This window comes from Centruroides vittatus, unplaced genomic scaffold (genome assembly GCF_030686945.1).
Source record: "Centruroides vittatus isolate TY-2023 unplaced genomic scaffold, ASM3068694v2 contig_347, whole genome shotgun sequence".
Classification (NCBI taxonomy): Eukaryota; Metazoa; Arthropoda; class Arachnida; order Scorpiones; family Buthidae; genus Centruroides; species Centruroides vittatus.
The window spans coordinates 1015423-1037816 of NW_027122171.1; the positions used below are offsets into that span (position 1 = coordinate 1015423).

General features: G+C 30.2%; 2 protein-coding genes across 4 annotated transcripts in view; one reads left to right on the plus strand and one right to left on the minus strand.

Annotated features, from left to right (window-relative positions):
* LOC136974305 (arginine-hydroxylase NDUFAF5, mitochondrial-like) overlaps positions 1-10608 on the plus strand; it is a 30628-nt gene extending 20020 nt beyond the window's left edge. For 2 of the 3 annotated variants that reach the window (XM_067269143.1, XM_067269144.1), the window contains exons 10-13: positions 3749-3809; positions 4964-5047; positions 5147-5229; positions 5412-5598. In XM_067269143.1, the coding sequence (XP_067125244.1) occupies positions 3749-3809; positions 4964-5047; positions 5147-5229; positions 5412-5522 (339 nt within the window). In that variant the 3' untranslated portion in view covers positions 5523-5598. Of the gene's footprint in view, positions 1-3748; positions 3810-4963; positions 5048-5146; positions 5230-5411; positions 5599-10505 lie in introns of those variants that run through there. The other variant, XM_067269145.1, reaches the window with a different exon arrangement.
* On the minus strand, positions 5868-22334 carry Tasp1 (Taspase 1). The gene is made up of 13 exons (XM_067269142.1): positions 22196-22334; positions 15219-15286; positions 14082-14150; positions 13716-13836; positions 9960-10044; positions 9656-9735; positions 8378-8466; positions 8175-8306; positions 6882-6960; positions 6672-6785; positions 6328-6405; positions 6184-6257; positions 5868-6109 (listed from the first exon to the last, which is right to left on the minus strand). The coding sequence occupies exons 1-13, from the start codon at positions 22236-22238 to the stop codon at positions 5990-5992; spliced, it is 1152 nt and encodes a 383-aa protein (XP_067125243.1). The 5' UTR covers positions 22239-22334; the 3' UTR covers positions 5868-5989.
* Between the last annotated feature and the right edge of the window lie 60 nt (positions 22335-22394).

The following is a 22394-nucleotide window of genomic DNA, read 5'->3' on the forward strand; positions in this document are numbered from 1 at the left end:
ATTGCAGAACACTGACAGATGACGTCATTTTACATGCAGCTGTGCTTAGGCGGAAAATTTCAATACAGGTGGTTCAAAGAGGAATATAGTTCAATGCATTTCCTGTATGAAATCTGAGAGTAATCTGAGATAGAAGAGTTGAGACTCCTAAATGTTAATCACAAAATTTATAGCAGATATGAACATGAAAATTACACAGTTAGCAGTAAACATCTAAACAAAGCAAGACACATTAAAATTTTAAATCTAACATATCACACTTTAGCATATGGGGAAAATAAAAATCCATTATAAGAGCTGCACGTAGGTGATACAGTATTTAACATGTTTATAATTCATGAGAATCCAAAATAGAAACTGAAACTCTCATTTGCCAGGCTGAATAGTATTTGCTAACAACTGCCAGGAAAGAAGTTGATCTTCCTGAAATAAAAATAAACAGTCCTCACCTAATGGAGATAAGAAGTGTTTTATAGTAATTTCATTACAGTATTTGCTGTGTAGTTTTCATATCAAATATGCCAAATAGAAAGCACTCGGAATTAACGTTAGCAAAGAAGTTAGAAATTTTGGCAGCAGTAGACAAGAAGGAAAAAACTAAGACAGAAATAGCAAAGGAGTACAATATTCCTTTGTCTACTCTCTTTACATATCTGAAGAGCAGAAGTGCTCTTGAATCTACAATCACAAAAGGACACAACATTTGTGGAAGAAAGAGTGTTTGAAGATGCCAGGATGCCAATTTGGATGCAGCAGTTTATGAATGGTTTTGCAATGTAAGGACAAGAAATGCTCCAATTTCTGGCAGTATGATCAAGGAATATGCTGACTAAAATGCTGAAGAGGTGGGCACAGACTTCAAAACTTCAAATGGATGGCTTTATTGTTTTTAAAAATGTAATCAAATTTTTCCTTTATGTCAAGTGGAGAGGCAGCATCTGTGGAGTTAAAAGAAGTTGAAAACTGGGTGAAAAGTGTTAAGCCTGTGATGGAAAATTATCTTGTCAAAAGTGTCAATTTCGGAAAAAGTCCAAAGTGTGGGTGACAGTTTTGCTTGCTTGCAATGCTGACAGAAATGAGAAGCTCATCTCGTTTGTTATTGGCCAGTATGCGAAACATTGGTGTTTCAAGGGAGTTACATTCTTCTCTAACTGCACTTGAGTAATATGAGGTGCATTCAAGTTATAACACCTCCGATTTTTTTCTTGGGTCTGGAAACAGATAGAAACATGCAGTTTGTTTTAAAATACGTGTGCACTCACTGTGAATGCGTGACAGAGACGGCAGAACTTTACGGCACACAGAACTCTAGCGGTAGCAGTGAGAGTGTGGACTGTTTTTGATACTAAAATGGCGACATTTTCATTATGAGAACAGCATGTTTGTTTTCTCCATTTGAGTGGTGTGACGCCGACTGAAATTCATCACCAATTGAGCGAGACTTGTGGTGATGGTGTCATAGTGTCATGGATGTGTCCAATTTGCATTCGTGGGTGCAACAGTTCAAAGAAGGCAGAACGTCGTGTGACAACAAACCAAGACAATCTTGGCCTCGCACCAGCTGGTCTGACGATATGATTGAGTGAGTGGAGAAAGTTGTTTTGGAGGATCACCGAATGAGTGTGGAATACATCACCTCCAAAGATGGCATTTCCCTAGGATCCTGCATGTAGATCTGAAAATGCAAAAAGTGTCCTCCAGATGGGGTGCCACGAATATTGACGGACTACCACAAGGCTGCGCACGTGGCATGTTGCCAGGCAATGTTGACACCATCACCACATGTCTCACTCAATTGGCGATGAATTTCAATCAGTGTCACACCGCTCAAATGGAGAAAACGAATGATTACACGCTGTTCTTGTAATGAAAACGTTGCTATTTTAAGTATCAAAAACAGTTTGCACTCTTGCTGCTACCACTAGAGTTTTGTGTGCCATATAGTTCTGCCATCTCTGTCCCGCATTCACGAGTGCACGGTATTTTAAAACAAACTGCATGTTTCTAACTGTTTCCAGTCCTGAGAAAAAAATTGGAGGTGTTATAACTTGAATGCACCTTGTACTCAAACCTTGACTTTTGTGTTGAGGTTTGAGTATTAGTTAAGCCTTTACCATGCAGCCTTTTTATTCAAATTTTCTAACGTTTTCGGCCAGTTTGAATGGCCTTTGTCAGGAGCAGTAAAATCAAATGATTTCGATATCATTCAATGAAAAAGGTCATTCAAACTGGCTAAAAATGTTAGAAAATTTGAATAAAAAGGCTGCATTTTAAAGGTTTTTGTGTTGAGGTTTCAAGGGAATTTCTCATATTCCATGTGAATATGCTTCCAGTAAATATGCTTGGATGATTGACAAGTTATTTCATGAATGGTTGCTTCGACTGGATCGAAGAATAATGGCACAAAAGAGGAAAATTGTTCTCATGGATAGATGTACCGCCCACAATCAAAGAGAATCATTCTGGAGTCCATAAGGGTGCTTTATTTACCGCCGAATTCAACTGTCATTAGATCAAGGGAATAATTCTCTCCTTCAAATCCACTTATTGGCGGCATTTAGTATGCTACTTCTTAACCCTTTAAACACAAAATTGGCCAAAGAGAAAGTAATTTGATTGGTTTTCCTGTACAAGTTCCCCTTGCAGCCAAACGGATAAAAACAATTTCATCTCCAGATGCATAGAAAGAAGAAATTTTCAGAGCTTAAAGAATTAAATAAGAATAAAAACAAAAAATTGTACTGTTTTTAAAACAGAAATCTTATTTTTACTTTTGTTTTTCATTATTTTCAGAAGCTTTGCTATTCAAACAGCTAAATGTCACATCATCAAAATTCACATGATTGTCAAAATGCTCAAATAGAAAAACAAATCTCTGAAAATGTTTATAAAGGAAAATAGGATTTCTTCTTTTAAAAAATGTAAAACTTTTGTTCTTATTCTCATTTAAATACAGAAATAGAGAAAGCTTTTTCTACTATTTTTGGTTTTTTTTACCTGAATATTCACTTGTAGAAATAACAAGAGTTATTCAAACCAACCTCATTTTCTACTCAGCAATAAAATAAACGAATATCAATCTGTTATTGAAAAAATAAATAGTGACCATTTCTTAAACTGTACATAAATTATATGCACAGTTTAAAGAATCAGGAGATGATTGTATACAATGGAGAAGGGATCGAGGCAGTCTATGTGGACTTATTTAGCATTATTAGGGGCACAAAAATTTATTTTTATAAGCCTACTTATCAGTCGTGAGAATAAACTGTCAGTTAGAAAATATTTACAGACCTTTCTAAGCCATTTCTTCGATGTCAAGGGGACATCCGTAAACTATTGTACATGTGATTAAAGGGGAGGTGTTGACAATTCTCAAAAACTGTACACAATTGCAAAAACAAGTATTAAAAATTAGTTCATTTCATTAAAATTTGTTTGTAGAGAATGGAAAATTATTTTATTTACAGTGTTGTAAAATTGTCTATAAAACCTTGTCATAATTTCAAACGTTCATTCATTCTTTGTTTTTTAAGTTAGAAATCTAAAATTATTAATATAATATTTTTATTTTATTGAGAATGTAATAACTAATTTAAAACAAAGAATAAATATCATTTTAATTATTAATTTTCTATCACAAATTAATTACAGTAGAAAATTTAAGTAGTCATTTCTTATAAAACCTAAGCTAAATATTTGAAAAATTCATAGTTTATATAATTTAATTGTATTTTATAAATAACAGGATACAGATGAAGTGATTGTCAATTATCCATCTATGATAGAATTAATGAATGATTTAAAAGGTATTTATAAAGAATACAATTTTACTTTATAAAATTCTTTATTTTTATTAAAAGAATAGTAATATTTTAATGTAAATTGTTCATCGTATATTATATTTGAATATTGAGAATATAATAAAAAGTAAGACTTAATTAATTAAAGATTTCACATCAGAAAGACTCTTCATAATCATACAAATACATAATCACAAAATCTTCATAATTTCTCTATTTTCAGACCACAGGAACAATAATTTTACCTGGTAAAGTTAACCTCTGTTTGGAGGCTCTCCTCTGCCTCAGTATGCTAAAATTGTTTAAAAGCCCTCCTGACAACAATTATAACTAAAAAATTTTTTATAATAATTAAAAAATGCCTTTCCATCCATTAGTGATAAGCATAAATTTTGCCGAAGAGATCCATTAAGAGAACAAGTAACAGTTTTCAACTTTTATTTCCAGCCAAAAGCAAACTAAGGCAAAGCCGACCTTTATTTGGAAGGTTGACTTTGCCAGGTAATTGTTGTTCCCATGGTGTGAAAATGGACAAATGCTAAATTTCACACAAGATAAACAAAGTTGTATCTTCCTTATGTGAAATCTTTAACGAGTTCATCATCCATATTACTTTTTAATTATTTTAAAATGATTCAAGTAGTTTGTAAATAAAATAAATAATTTATGACTTAAACCCCAGAAATTTTTTACGGATGGTTTATCCTGGATATGTCAAGTCCAATCCTGTCACCTGGCCTGGTTGAATCCACGATAGACAGGGATAAAAGGCCTTTTTAATGCCCTCAAGGCAGTAAAAAATGAAAAAAAGAAACTGTTATAAGATTATTTTGTATGATTATCTATTTATGCTATCAAATAAATTATCAGAAGCAGTAAAATGTAATATAAGACAGCAGTGATGTGTACTACTAAAAGATATACATAATAAAAAAAATACTTTAGCAATTGGTATTTCATAATGAATGACAGTTAAAATATTTTGGGTCTTATTTTTTGCTTAAACCAACAACTGGGTAAAACACGGAGAAAAGTCAAATACTAACTTAGTATTAAAATAATAAAGACAGGATTTCACATTTATAATTTATTCTATAATATTTTTAACTATATGATTAATTATTATTCATAACTTAACATTTGAGAATTTTACTATTTAGGAATGGCAGAAAACAATTGTCTTTGGGCAAGAAAAGTTCATCTACATAGAGCTACAATCGAAAGAGCAAAACAGATATATAATGGTATGGTGATTTTATCGAAATGTTTAATCTAAAGGATTGTTGACCAATTTATTTTCAAATTAATATTCAATTTATACATTAAATTACTTCTGATGTTAGAAATGTATGGAAACGAGGACGGAACAGTACCTGCCATGTTTCAGATTCTTTACATGATCGGTTGGAAACCACATGAATCACAGGTAAAATAAAAGTAAAATATATATATATATATATATATATATATATCTAATCTATATATATATAGATATATATATATATATATATATCTATATATCTATATATATAAATCTACAACTATATATATATATATATATATATATAGTTGTAGATTTATAAATGTATCATTCTGTCACAATTCTAGGCTAAACCGGCGAGAAGAGGTTCGGGAACATTTTCTTTCAAGGATTTGCATAAATTGGAAACCATTATCAAAAAATCGGGCGATATTGACTTCCCTTCCAAAGAATCTTAATGTAGATTAAATTGTAAAAAATGTTTATGTAGGTAAGATTTTAAAACGTAGTTTATAATAAATTGTTATATGGTAACCATAGTGTCATAATTTTTAATATATTCTATTGTCGTTTGGTGAATGAATAAAATCATTTCTGATTACATTCTTAATTCTGTAAATGGATAAAATCAATTGCAATGCATAAAAAATGATAGTCAACTTAATACAAATGTGAATAATTACTTTTAATTATTAATTATTTAATTATTGATGTATACTACTAATAATAACCTTGATACACAATTATAGTCCTGTATTATAGATACTACTGGAAACATATCTTTAATAAATAAATCATATGTTGGAATACACAATTATTTATTAAGAAGCTTTAGCAATTAATTAGAAAATATCGTATACAAATAGTAATACATACTTAATGTATTAATAATCACTTACAAATTAAACATACATTAAAATTAAAATTAACATTGAACATTCAACATTTTGTCAGATGATGACGGCATTTTCATTACTATGCTGGTAGCCTCTATCACTGTCTGTTGTTTGGATGGCGAAGAATCTCTTAAACGAGAAATCGTTACCTATTAAATAAATCACTAATTAATTTAAAATATTAAACAGAACTTAACAACACATATAAAATAAATTCACATACTTTTGGTTGTTTGGAAAATGACGAAAAATAACCAATGCACATGCTTCTCGTAGAATGAGCCCAAACTAATTCGCCTAAATTAATATTTCTACCTTAAAATTATACTAAAGTTTAAAAAATTTACTGTCAATCAACATTACTTACAATGTGAATTCGAAGGAATATATTTTAAAACAATAACTCCAGCTAATTTCTGTATCGAATTCGGGAGAAATGGTGAATCTACAATAGAAATGAACAGTTTATATTCATAACAATTGTATAAAAAAATGTCTAATTTTAATTTCAAGAACTTGTTTATTACTAAAATAAGTTTTAAATGTTTTAAAGGCTCATCTTATTTACTATAAAAATTCTGCCCTACAAAATTACAGAAAATTTCTTATGATATTGAAGATTTGATAAGATTTTAACTTAGAAAAAGTAAGTTGCAAAAATAGATTTTGCTTTTTAATTTACAGAAAAATATTTTGAATTTTTATAGTTACTCATAAATTTCTCATTGAATACTTCTTGAACTGCAGTAACAGTATTGTCACTGTTAGTAACATAATTTGCACATTCACGTGCAAATAAAGTTTTAATCAAATATTCACCGCCTCCTGAAAAATATAACGCAATAAAAAACTGTTACTAAAAGTTAATGTATTAACTGTTTTTTTCTTCTTAAGAAAGAAAGAAAGAAAAAAAAAAAATACCTGAAGTTGCAACTGCAACAGCAGGCTGTTCTGGTGAAGTGGAATTTTGGGCCCAGCATCCACATCCATACATAGCAGCCTAACCAAAGAACATATAAACATAATTTTATTAAAACAAGTATAAATAATTCTTTAAAAAACTATTATTTAATATATATTTTATAGAAAATGTCTAATATTATACTTCCCCTACAAAAGCAATCTAAATTAAATATTGTTTGACAAAGAATAAAATGTAAGACTGATGATAAAAAATATACAGGGTGGGCCAACGAAAACGAGATGGCAGAGTTATCGTGTTCGTCCAAGCAAATCGCTCGGACAGGTCAATTTTATTCTCAAGGGGACGTCCTTTGCAATAAAGTTTTTGCGATTCTGAATACAACAGACAACAAAAAAATTTAAAAACTCATTTATTTTTTATTAACTAAACAAACATTTATTTCAGAAAAAAGTAACACAAACTATTAACAAACATAAAAAAACCTTTTAAGCTAGACCGCATATGCAAGGAAAAAAAATTGATCATAAAATTAAGGCTGATAAAGTGTTATCTGTTTGCAGATGTTCTTTTTGTAGCGTTCACATTAAGCTTGATCACTTAGTGATTCAAACCGGAATTTAAGATTATTATTTGTTTATTGTGAATTTTGTTATGGTTTACACAATTGGGCCGCGTTTCTTTATGCAGTGAGAGTGTAGCGAAATGACATCACGAGCAGTGTTGGCCAATTAGAAACCAGATTCAGTGTGTTCGCTGTAAAGCGCTTCTCGAGCGCTGCATAAAGAAATGTGGCCTTGCTGAAAGGGTGGAAATAGTAACACTTCATTTCAGAAATGGCGAGAATGCTCATCTTACTGCAAATTTATTTAATCAACGCTATCCAAACAAACATTGTAACACAAAATACATTCTGGAGTTTGTTCAAAAGTTTCAGTTAATGGGTTCTGTGGCTAACAAAAGACGCAACCCCGGACGTGAACATCCAGTAAGAAACGAAGCGACAGAGATTGGGAAATACAACACTACTATTAATTTTTCGATTATGTAACTATAAAGCAATAAGGTTGATTAACAATGCAGGTGGTTGTAATATCATTAACAAAAGTGAGAACAGTTTATACTACTTGTACTGATACAAATGTAATGTTCATCATTATGTTCACATTAGTAAAGCAATTGGTTAATTGTATAAAAATTATATTATCTATCTTATAAAATAATAAAATTATACTTTTAATACAATAATTGATTTATTACAATTAAAAATATAGTATACGAATAGTACAAACTTGGCCGATTCTTCCGGAGTGTTTTAATGCTATTCCGCCACTCGAAACGGCACTGGCAATATTCCCTTTGCCGTCGATGCAAATTGCACCGACCGTGTCGAGTTTTTCTTCTCTGACATAATTCCCTTCGTTCTGAAAATTTAATTGTATGTTAGTATAATTATTATAAGAAATATAAATAAGGCAAATTAATATTAAATTACCATTTTATCAGATTTAAATTTATATTTTTTATACTCTTCATATTCTTCTAGTTTTCGTTTGTATTTTTTGAAAGCATTGTGTGCACTCTCTGAAATATATCATTTATTTGAGGAAATAAAATATTGAAACTGATTGTTTTATTTAAAAAAATAATAAAGTTTTGAGCTAAAGAATTTTAATTTGAATAAAAAGTTTAGAATACAAATTATTTTAATTATATAAAAATATATTTTCAAAGAAAAACTTAAATGCCAGATTAATTTCAAGCTAAATTATGGTTAATTTTATTTAAATAATTCTGAAATTTAGCATTTACTAGTAAAATCTTGGCTTTAACTACATGGACTTTTGTTTGTATTATATGTAAATACTAGGCCTGCCCGACTGCATTGACAGCCCAATCCTAGCATTTTGCTCTGTTTCACAATACTCTCTATAGGCATGTTATTTAATAATTATGTAAAAAATTATTATAACTGTAAATAAAACAGTACGAGTAAAGAAAATGTGATACATGCAAATCAAATTCATAATCATTTTTATAGCTGGATAAATAATGCTTAAATTAATTGACGGGACACACATTGTTCCAAAAGGCATTAAGAGTCAAATTTGACACCTCTTAAAGAAGTGTTTTACTTCTTTAAGATTTCAAATTTTTCTGTATGCATTGTCTCTTTTTGAATATGCCATTTTATTTTCTGTAAGAAGTCTGAATATTCATGCGAGTACAAGCACAGATTTATTTATGTGGTGTTCCAGGGCACAATCAGTTGTGGAGGCCCCCATAACAACTAATGCCCATGAAAATTCTACCATATATATTCTCTAATTTCTACAGGACTTTTAAATATAGCCTGCAACATTTCATTTCCTTACTACTTTTCTTTCATTATTATTATTATTATTACTATCAGCATCATCTTTTTCTGGAGGACTCTGGGTATGTGCCAAGATAACCTACCTATAAATCCAGCCTTGTTAATTAGACCAATGTAACTTTCAATTTAAGGAAAAATACTTAATTTGTATGCATAAGATCTAATAATTAACTTTGGTCAATGTTATTGTAAAAACAAATATATGTTTAGAATAAAATTTGAGATGTAAAACATATACCATAAATAAAATCAGAATCATCATAAGATATGCATTGTAATATTTAAATTTAATTTTAATACAAAATGATTAAAAACTAAATCTCTGATAATTTAAAGCATCTAATAATGGGAAAACATTTTTAGGAAAATTGACACAAAGATTTAAAGAAATCTGACCTGATTGTAACACTTCCGGTTGGACATACATAAAACCATGTTTAATGGCCCACTGTTTTGCTCCTTCTGCTACTAAGAAACTAGAAATTTTGCATTAAAATTTATTTTAACTTGTTTCTATCAATACTTTTATAACCATTAGTATTTTCACATTGAAATAAAATTATTTTATTAGTAAATTAATCTAAGCTTTTACACTTAAATAATATATGAAATCAAGAATATTCTAATAATAATTAAATTATAAAATAAATTTTTAAATCATTATATAAAAAATAAAATTATATCTTACCAATCATCTTACCAAGGAGGAATCCTTCCTAGAGATAACAGTCCTTTATTCTGTTCTAATAATAATTTCTGAGCAATTTGAACAGGATTGGTAAAACCTAAAAGATATTATTTACTATAATGAGATATATTCTTAGTTTAAAAAAAAAATAATTAATATTGTATAAAATAAATTTATGAGTAAATACAGTGAAGTGTCGAAAATCTGAACATCAAAAATCCCAATTTGGCCATTGAAAAATGGATATGGATCCTTTCAATGGTAATTTTGAAATTATGATTACTGTACTGTTTGTTTAAATACAGTGATTCTGTAATTTATATTTGAATCTTTGTATTTTTATATTCTTTGTGAAATACTGGCTTGAACTTGGAACACCTACACTTGAATAACAGTGTATTTGTGCTTTATAGCACTTAAAATGTTCATTTACATGTATATTTCAAAATCCCGATGGGGGTCCAGTCCCAATTAGTCCCACTTTTCAATGCTTCACTGTAATTGTAGATTACAAATTCGTTCGAATCTAATAATTACAACCTTATCCTAATTTTTCAGATTAAAACAATTGCTAGTGTTGGAAGATGGGAGAAAAAAATCCAAATAACACAATTGTAACACAAACTCAATTAGATATTAAAATTATTTAAAATAGAAATGACTAAGAATGTGGATGACGTGATAGAACACCTTGATTTTGTGTGTCATGCATCATATTCTGTATCACTTACATCTAATGTACAGTACAAATCAGAAATTACAAGAATTGTAGCAGAAGAGATAGCTGTATATAATAAAAACTGCAATCCTGTTTTGAATTGTATGAATTGTGGCAAAGAAAGTTGTAAATAATTGCCTTTAAAGACTTTGGAACCCAGATTCTATATAATTGTGAGGTTGCCGACATGGCGGGTTGAGGGGTCACAACATCCATATATGAGAGTAGAATATTTACTGAGACAGGTTTCCATTGTTTAAACTGTTTAATAAAATATAAAATTTTCTTACAAAAGAGTTAATTCTCCATTGTTACAATTCTTGCGGGGAGAAGCCAAATAAAGTCTGAAAGTTCCTTAGGCAGTTTTCTATCAGTCCCTTGTTGATGTTTTCGAGATTGTTGGCCCCAGAGCACATTGTTCAGCTTTGAATGGATGGTTCTGGTAGTAGGGATGATTCTTGAAGGGGGAGAATGATTCCAGGAGAGTGATCTCCACTCCGAGGAAGATGAAAATCAAACAACAGATGTTGACGGACACACAAAAGGGGTAGGAGCGATAAACAACGATCTAAGAATGTCACGTCCTTGAATCACGTGTTTTTATAAGGTTTACCCCCAAAATCATCTTTTGAGTGGCCTCTTGTTGTCACCTGGTGACAATTCGAAACCTGTCGGAGGACGTGACTATTTTTAAAAATAAAAAGTTTAAAAAATACTTAAAATTCTCTTTTAAACAAACGAGTTAAAATTTGGTGATGAAAAGTTTAAATAAAGTAAGAAGTGATTATTAACTTCAATATTCTCCATTTCTGTGTCTTGAGTTTCTTTGAAGTCAGACAAAAAAGAGTAATTCTAACTCGTTAGTTTAAAAGAGAATTTTAAGTATTTTTTAGACTTTTTATTTTTAAAAATTTATAATAACCGATCCCATTGCTTTTATTTATTTATTTTATATATTCGAAACAATAACTATAATTATAAGAGAGATGAAATGATAAAAAGCATTGGAGTGCAAATGCAAGAAAGAATTTCTTAACACCAAGTTCACTAACTTATCACTCAAAACATAAAGTGAGTGATAAATGATAAGCTTTGATGCACACCAAACAATGATATCTTACTGACAAGCTATCTAACTGACAGTGAATATGAATTGACTATTCATGTACTGTACATTTAAATTTAAAAGCTAAAATGTATTACATCACATTTGGCTATTTGTCATATTAAATTGTATTTTCCTTAGTTACTTTAAGAGTATAAATGAGTAATTTTAGAAACATTTGGAAAAAAGTATTGATATAAAGCAAGGTTTGAATGTAAAATTCAATTTAATTAGATAAGTATAAACATAGAAAGGAATTAATTACATTAAAAAAAATCCAGCAACAAGTTGCTTAACTTTCCTGGCAACATTTAAATTTTTAGTGGTGATGTTTTATTATTATGTTATGATATTTTATTATTAAAAACTTTTTATATACTTAGTCATTATAAAATGGCAAAAAGCTTAGTTTTGAGGATAGGGATGGGTTTTATAAAAAAATTGTAAATGCAGGAATAACAGGAAATCCTCGTTATTCGAAATTCCAGGGACAAAATAATTGCGTCCTAATGATAGGAGAAAAAAGGTTAGTCCATGGGTAAGGTGACACCCAAAAATGTGTTACTGTAAAAGCCAAGCCATATTGACCAGATTAGAGTTGTTCTTAGTCTATTGTTCCTGAATGAGGTACTTTGATCTAAACAATCGAGATAACGTACGCACATCACAGTTCGGACAGAATTTCCACTTCAAATTTCAAGTACAATGGAACCTCGCTTAACAAGCATACTTCGTTCCAGAGTCTTACTCGTAATGCGAAACACTCGTTAAGCAAAACAATTTTCCCCATAGAAATTAATGTAAAATACGATAATGCGTTCTATGCCGAAAAAATGCTCAAATGTTTTATGTATAACGTTTATTAAAAAGAAATTGTACAATGTACACTGTTAAGGAGCATGAATTGTCATCATCTTTTCTTCTAGCACGGAATGAACCATCCTGGAATGAGAATTCGATTTGCAGAAACAAACAAACAAACAAACAAAAAAAAAAAACAAAAATTACAGCTAATATGTTTGATAAACGCACCAAACGATATGCCAAATTCTTGGGCTATGCAAAGGCTATAATTAAATATTAGAAATTAATTAATTTGACTAGAGGTAGGCAGTTGTTTCCATCTCATATTAAATTTAATAATTTTAAATAGTTAATTTTTAATTCAGACATTTCTAAAATTTAATGACCCAAGAATTTGGCATATCATTTGGTGTGTTTATTATATAATGGGCTAATTCTTGATGTTTATAAGTAATATGTGTGAACACAAGTTTGGAAAAATATGTGATCACAAGCGACACTAAGATGCTAGCGGAAGAAGTGCTAAACACAGACTGATGGAGCATGCCGCATGCGCACAATTTGTGACTTCCCCTCTCCTCATCACTCATTAAGTGAGGCAAATTTTTACAATTTGTTTTGCTCATTATGCAAAATACTTGTTGTGCGAGGTGCTCGTTAAGCAAGGTTCCACTGTATCAATATTTCGAATTAACTGAAATTCTTAATATGTAAATTTCTATATCCTCAGCTGGGACAAAAGTGCAGTTATGAACAAATAGGATTTTGAACTATCAAAGTTTGAATTAACAAAGATTTCCTGTAACAAGTAAAATCATCATTAAGTCCGACCCTACTTGAGATACGACACACAACCTCCTTCATCTCCTCACCCCGTCGACATTTAACCATCAAAATTTATTAGCATCAATTCCCCTAATTACACAAACCTCCCTGCAAAATTTCAGAAATTTTCGATGAAAAGCACAGGAGTTATTAAGCTTCAAAGAGAGTGAACAAAATTGTGCCCTAAACAGACATACACACACGCTAACATCCAAACATACGGAAAAAAATCACAAAATTACATGTGATTTTAACTGAAAACAAATTTCAGTTAAAACTAGTATAAAATTAAATACATGGCTATATTAAGACCAACCGGAAATTGCACCAACAGCTCCATAATTTAATGTAATTCCATCCATTACGCTTGCATCGCATTCGACATTTCCACATTCTGTTAAATTCGATCCAACTCCCGCATTGGTTAAAGGCGAATCCTACAAGAATAAGAAAAAATTTTGAGAGATCTGCATTAAAAAAAGATTAATACTGTATTTTACGGACTATAAGACACACTTTTTTCTTTGAAAAATTGCCTCCAAAATTCAGGTGCGTCTTGTAGGTATTTTTTTAAAAAATTGCTTAAAAATTAAGGTGCATCTTATAGTCCGTAAAATACAGTATATCATTTGTTAACTTATTACTAATGTTTAATCTTTTTATAAAATTTATTTCATAATACCTCCAAAAGAGATACAGCATGAGTAACTACATCCACAGCAGTATGCTCAGCATTTAACATTCTCATTGCCTATAAATAAATAATTCATTTGCAAAAATTAAAAACTTCAAAAATCAAGAATAATAATATTAAGTGAATCCTTAATAATGAAAATATTAGTTTTAAAAAATCCACACTGATTAATTCCTTTAAAAATGACAAAGTAAATGATGGCCAAATGGCATCCTGGATACATTGAGCCCATTCCTTGCCATCCGGTCATCCCCTATCGTCATGAACATGGCCAAACCACAATGAATATGAAAAAAATCCCTCTTAGTGTTCATGAGGTGAAAAGAGTTAAAAATAAATAAAGTAAAAATATTAGAAAATAAAATAGTTACCTCATATTTATGTTTGCAAATTCAAATAACTAAAGAATTCATTAATATTTTTTAAAGATAACATTCTGGCTTAATTTCATGAAAACTATGGAGCAGAATATTCCTTACTAATAAATTTATATTCTGTTCTAAAGGAATTGTAATTATCCTTTGTGACGACGATGCATGTTTTAAGATGTTTAAAAAGTTAAACAATTACCTAACTCTTAAGACAAATTCAAAATATACAAGTATGAATATTAATTGAAAATAAATAACTAAATTAAATTCAAAATATAACAATTCAGCTTCAGAAGTTTCATAAAATTGATATCTTATTCATATTTCCCGATAACGAACCCAAAACTAACTTTGAGGCAGATAGCTAATGTACAAAACTGCCGGATGACATTAAATAGGAATGTGAAAGTTCTTCAGACCGACGTTGGAGTTTTAGAAAGAAATGAGATGGTAATTCTTCTCCACTTGTATGGAAATAGCTATGCTTGTATTTACAATCAAGATTCAAGAGTTAGAAGTTAATCAATATATATGTACTTAAAGTAAAATGAATTATTAAATCTGGAGATTCCCGGTTGAATTGAGAATAAAATCATAAATGGAATGAATGTACCAGTATATTAAATGGTACTCTTCGGTTAACGGGACACCAGTCAATCGACGAAACCCGATCCGTATTTACATCTTAATATTTGTTTTAATTTAGATTAAATCGTATATAGAGTTAATTATAATCAAAATATATTTTACTTACAGATTTGCAAGTCATTTTACACAGTAATTCATAATTTTTATTTTTGTCTTCTGAGTGATAGCCAGCACCTAAACAAATTAAAATTTTCAATTAAACACTTAGGTTTGATTTTTATAAAACTGATTTATTATTTATAAGCTTTATTTTGAGAAATTAATTCAGTTACTGAATATAGATATTTACCTAAAACTTTTATATGCAATGTTGCATTATTGATTTTTTAGTTATTTCAATAACAAATATAAATAAACAAAATAATGCTGATAGTTTAAGGCTACCAAAGAGTGTATCTAAAGTAAAATTTTGGCCATTAAAGGATAATATCAAGTTCTATTAGTTTTTCCAATAACCACTAGAGGAAGATGGCTTATTGCTTCTCAGAACTGAAGAGCAGCATTTTCTTGGCACAGTGTATGTTGTATTTGATGATGAAGACTGACAAAAGTTAGGCTGAAAACAGTTCATTTAAATACACGCTTTGGAAGTGGTGTATTGCTAGAATAAGTACTGGAATGATATTTTCTAACCCACAAGTACACATTTTGTTAAACAGAAAAGCAGTTTGTTAATTTTCGTCCAATGGTAATAATTATGTTTAATTAATTTTCTGAAGACAAAGTCCTTCCCAGAACATGAGACCACCATTTTTAAGTTCCAAACATTACACTTTTGGCGACTGACCTTTCCTTTTAGGCTACTGGCCGCCAAACAGTCCTTTAAAAACACAAACATATATCTAATTAAAAATATAAACATTTGTAAAGAAGCAGGAACTGGTAAAGTACGGACGTCTTCTATTCTCCATCATGCCTTCTTGGGGTTGGTTTGGCTTTTATCTACAACGAAATAGGCGCTGGTAAAATGTAGATGAGGAAAGCTACCCCCTGGCGACGATATTTTAAAATTATATTTGTTAATTTTCGTCCGATGGCGATAATTATGTTTAATTAATTTTCTGAAGACAAAGTCCTTCCCGGAACATGGGACCACCATTTTTAAGTTCCAAACATTACACTTTTGGCGACTGACCTTTCCTTTTAGGCTACTGGCTGCCGATGGAGAATAGAAGACGTCCATACTTTACCAGTTCCTGCTTCTTTACAAATGTTTATATTTTTAATTAGATATATGTTTGTGTTTTTAAAGGACTGTTTGGCGGCCAGTAGCCTAAAAGGAAAGGTCAGTCGCCAAAAGTGTAATGTTTGGAACTTAAAAATGGTGGTCCCATGTTCCGGGAAGGACTTTGTCTTCAGAAAATTAAGAAAAGCAGTTATTATGGTTTTGGTTTTCATCATTTATATATTAAACTTAAAATACATACAGGATTCCTAGGCAAATCTTTGTTTTAAATTCCCCGACTTTCCCTGACCAACTTTGCACAAATTCTGACCCTCACATTTCTTATGGTACAGCACACTGACAAAATAAAACAGCATATCACACTCCGGCAAGAAAAGTCAAAAAATGGCAGTTTTGAGATTACGTCATTTAAAAATATGTATGAAGTGCTCCAACATTCGCAACAAGCATCACACCTCTATCTTGCAAAATAACAAAGTTTTTAGAAAAGCAAGAAAAGTGACATAACTCAAAGACCTCACCTATATTTAACTGATAACCCCTCACATTTGACGACAGCAGAGCTACAGATCCATAATTACTATACTATAGAATATAATAGAATTTACCAACATAAATACTTACCTGAAATTTATAAAAAAAGCTTATACTATTTCAGTATAAATATTCTTTAAGTAGATTTTTCTCAAATACTGCATTTTTGAATTGTGTCACTTTTCTTGCCAGGGTGTGATATGACTTACTATGCAAATATGCTATCTCTTCTTAGACTTTTAATTAGTTATTTTTTCTAATTAACAGTTACATAATTTTTTTATAATTCTTGAATAATTAAAATTAAAAGTAAAATATTTTATTAAATTAAAATAGTTTAAACTGTTATTAAACCACAACTATAAATCTATGTGGACTCTTTGAAAAAAAAAAAAAAGCCATTATTTATTATTCATTAACAAATCCTGTATAATCAAATACAAAAGTATGTATTTATTAAATTTATCTCTTAATAAATTTGCTAAACTTTATAAAATATGAATAAACTGGATAAAAAATAATACCATTTAAATTAAAATTATTTATCACTTTATGTACTTTGTTATCATTTTTTAAAAACTAGTATTGTTTGTTTATGTGAAGAATTATAAAATGCAACAGGGAAGAGAGCATTTCAAAATGCCAGGGGATCAAACTATCAGTAAAAAAAGTAAATGTATGTAATAATTATATAAATATTAAACAAAATAAAAAATACACAAAGTGATTACAATTTATAAGGTCTGATTCTGAGTGATTTTAAAATACAATCTCACAATGCAATAGAATAATAAGTCTTATTACACATAAGACTTACTTATTAAAACCAAAATTGTAAAAAAAATGTAAAAATTAAAATTAACTCATTTGATATGGTTTGCAAAGTTTGAAGAACTGCTGATGAACCTGGTCTTTAAGTATTGAACAGTATCAAAAAAATAAGAAATGAATAGCACTTGTGCATTCTTACATTTCTGTTATACACACCCCACACATTAAGTCAATACTTCACTGTAATAGTTTTAATATTCATATTATTAACAGTGCATCTTTATTTAAATTGTAAAAGAAAAACTTAATACAATTTTCGAAAAACTGGAAGAACTACATGTCTTTAATTACAAAATATCTCAATGACAGGCATTAACCTAGTGTTTTTCAAATTTCACCTTCTGATAGACATGTTTAATAAATTTTAATGTGCCATTTACCTAATTTGCATAACTTGCTGTCAATATATTTGCCACGATACTCAACCTGCGGCCCGCTGAGCTTTTGTGAGTGGCCCGGACGTGACCCGTAAATAATGCAGTCAAAATATAAATTTTGAAATTTTTGCGTCAAAAAATAGATTCGGTCACTTCGCCCACACTGCTAAGTCCCTTTTATCCTTTCTGTAAAAAAATGTGCTCAAATTTTACATTGTTCGCATCAACGTATCTGTATGAAACGTCATACTCAAAAATGAAATATGCAAAGAACATATATATAGAAATCGGCTTACTGATTCACACCTGGATGCCGTTTTACAAGTAGCATGCAGCAGTTACAAGCCTAATTTAAAAGAAATTGTGAAAAAATGTTTGCAATATCAACAGTCACACTAAATTTCTAGGGTGAGTGAGAAATTATAAAAGTTTTTTATTATAATCGTTATGTTGTGGCCCGCGTGTAATAGCTATCATGTGTATGTGGCCCGAGAAAAAAAAAGGTTGAGTAACACTGGCCTAGACCCACAGCAATCTGCGGACCACACGTTGAGAAATCTGCTATCCAAATTATCTCAATCACCCAGACATGACTGTATTTAGGTGTTAGATTTGTGAAGAAAACCTGAAAAACTTCATGTGGGCAACTCATTGGTGAGATGCAAACCTCTGACCAACTATCAGTGTTTTATCCACTAAGACATTGATGAGTCTAAGCACATATGAAAGTCAATACTAATTACCATAGCCCAGACACAACTTATTAATCAACATATTGCATCAAGTTTATATTTGTATATGCTATCCTATGTTGATGAAAACATGTGCTTAAAGCATTCTTTTAATCTAAAATATTTATGTTAACTTATCAGTTTAGTGTTGCATAGCAAATTGTATGGTAGACCTACTTATATGTATGATTTAATTTGAATTTTTCCAAACTATGTAATAATAATTAGTTGGCTCATAAATTATGGTTTTATTTTGTGTGCAATAATTTTTGGTGAAATTTTGGGTCCTGAAAATATTCTGCATGCCTTTTCATAAGTTGCATTACTTCTTGTTGCCTGCAGATGGCTATACTTGGTCTACTTTATTGTGAGCAAAAATAAATCAGCAAGGCAGCCAAGGAGGCAAATTCCTCGACTTTCCATGACTTTTTCCAAACACTAATAACTTTCCAGGTGCATAAATCAAAATTAAAATTGTTATTATGCCAATAGTAAGAAGTTGCCAATTTACCAAAGAAATTCCAAAATAGCATTAACAATGCATTCTTGTACTATAACTTTATTGTCTGTTGGTCAATAGCAGAGTTGGTCAAATCCACAACTGTATAAAATTGTTCAGATCCAACACTTCTAGATTATGTAATTCAATAATGGGATTTCTTTCAATGAGAAAAACTGTTCATTTTGTACCATAGACTCTTTTTTGCTTCTGTAACTATGAATGGCAAGAACTTGCCATTATAAGTTACAACAAGCGATTATTTATTGACACTGTCACAATGCTGGGCTGCAATTTTTAATCATATTTTTAATTTATTTCATTTTAAAAATATGTTCTCCACCTCAGATTAGTAGTGTTTTGCTCTCATACATCATACTTTTCCTTTAACAATAGAGTTGTGCTGATCATCCATTAACTGCTTATGGGGGAAAACTTTTGAATTGAAATAATGTGACTTCTGGTTTGCATCAGAAGTTTGTATATAGTTAATTGGGGCCTCCTGCCTCTAAGGTTTCCATATCTGTTCTCGGATTTCATCTATCTAATTTTGTTCTTGAGATTAAGGAAAGACAGACGGACAACAGTGGGAATTTATAGGTCTACAATTTTTTCAAATTGCAACCCAATCATAGTTTAATGCTACTTTGCACATCTATTTAATACTTTTTGGTATATATCACAGATGCAGTTGAATTAAATCAATGTACCTCTAACAAGAATTCATTGATTAATACACTCTTGTTAACTGATGGTGCATTGCTTAATCCACCTTTAACAGTGGGTTAATTGATTAACAAACTGTTAAAAGTTCATTGATTAATTTAACTGAGTAAGTTGCTAGTTCATCCTTGTTAATGATGCAATTTTTACATGCTATTTATTGTAGCTTATTGAAATTATTCAAAAACCTTTTTCAGTTATTAGTGGCATCATTGGCAACATTGCACAGAATACAATGTAATGATAGGAGCAGATGGAAAATAAAGGGAGGTCAGGAGTATATACTGTACCATTAGAAAAATCAGGAAGCAAAACTTCAGTATATATTGGTAAAAAGAAATTTAAACAAATGTATTGCAGAATATTACAGAATACGAAAGAGATAAGTAATAAAGACAAGCCACGGCTTTAGCCATCTTAGCCTCAGAGAAGAATTAAAAACCAAGATGGGACGAGCTGAAATTATCGTTCACTCCTCTGTGGATTAGACGAAATTGTTTTTGTTACAGAGAATTCAAATTCAAATGACATTTACATTAATAATCTATTCTATATGAGCAGCTGATTTTGAAAGTGAGGCAAGTCCACTTTATATTATTGCTAGATATTTAATGATTTGCATTTGAATGAGTTTAAAAATATTCATAAGCAGTAATAGACTTATTTTATATTTTTTGTGGTCTTATTTCATGTAAGTTTAATATGCAATAATGGTTATCTGTGTTAGGTAAAAAAAAACATGGTTTTGGTATGCAGATGGTGCAGATTTTTAAAGTATTCATGATGAATGAGTGGTAATAAAGCCCTCATATCATTATATATTTCTTTAGTAATAGGCCTAATTTTTACATTTAAGGATGATAATACTATTTTTCTGAAACTACTTGGCCTACCCCATTTTGGTGATAAATCACGAGTTTTAAATTGCAAATCTTTTTCCATCAATGTTTTAAAAAGCAATTTATAGAGGGCATTTCTTGAAAATCGTATCTGGAAAATATTCAACCAATTGACAGTTTCTTCATCAGTATTTTTTGTTCTTTTCAAAATTGCTTCCTCCAGAGGTTTGGTTGAATAGAAGTCTTCACTTTTCATTTCACGTACTAAAAATGCATTGTGTGTGCAACATTTTTGTATTAATTTGTAATAATCTTGTGGAATATACAGCAAATTAGTCGCGCTCCTGTGCTGTCGTTATTTAGAGTGGACTTGCCCCACTTTCAAAATCAATGGGAAAGCAGTTAGGAAGTTACCAATATTACATTTTAAATCAAACTTTCACAATCGACAAATGATTTACATGCACCTATTTATTAAAATTGCTCGGCATAGCATTGATAAACAAGATGCACTTCTAAATGATATTCCTCTTCAATTGCACCTTTCGACCCTTTACCGATTCGTGTTTTATTTATAAACAGAGAATGACCAGAATAATGACCAAAAATGTTTCAGATTACATATATTTTTTGTCTTCAAATAAATCTGTCTGTTTCTTTATTGATTTCAACATGCTGTAAATTTTGTTTATACTTACAATCTACAAAAAAATAAAACAAAAAATATGATCTTCAACAAGCAACAATTGTGCCTCGGTTAAAATGGCCGCAACGTCATCTCCTCACAAAGTCAAGTAACATAATTTTAACAAATTTAAATAAAACACACAAAAATGATTAAATTATACATCTAAATCAACATTACCTTAATGAGTTATCGTAAGAAATACTTTAATGCTTCGTTACCAAAAAAACAATAGGTTAAAAATGTATATTTAAAAACTGATTTAATTAACACACATAATAAGATTCACCAGCCATTGAGAAATGGCTACATCATCACTTTTAATAATAGTTATTTATACATTTAGTAGAAGTTACCATCAGATACCGTATCTTTATCGGCTGCGAGCGAGGTGGTCGGGACCTTATTGAAGCCGCACCCAAAGGTGTAAAAATGTCAAAGGGAGTCTAAAATTTGGGGGTTGGACCCCCTTTTTATTTATTTGTTATACATGTATATATTAGCCAATGTGATTATTAACGGTTCAAAATCAAACACTTCGTATAAAAACTCGATTTCTTATTACACAAACGAGTATTGTTATGATGTTCTTATTTAAACAATAAGAGAGCGTGTTCCAATCATCGAATCAACAGAGAAATTATATAAATAATAATAATAATAATAATAAACATTTACCTGCATGAATGGCAACGAAACCATCGCATTTATCAGAACTCATGTTTAAGAAAATATTTGAATCAGAAACGTAGTAAATACAATACAATTGTTATATAAAACATAATATAAATATTGATTATTGGAAAGAACACGTGTACGACGCCGCCATTAAACTAGGTCACGTGGAGTTTGCGGAGTAGAAACCAGGTGGCGTTGC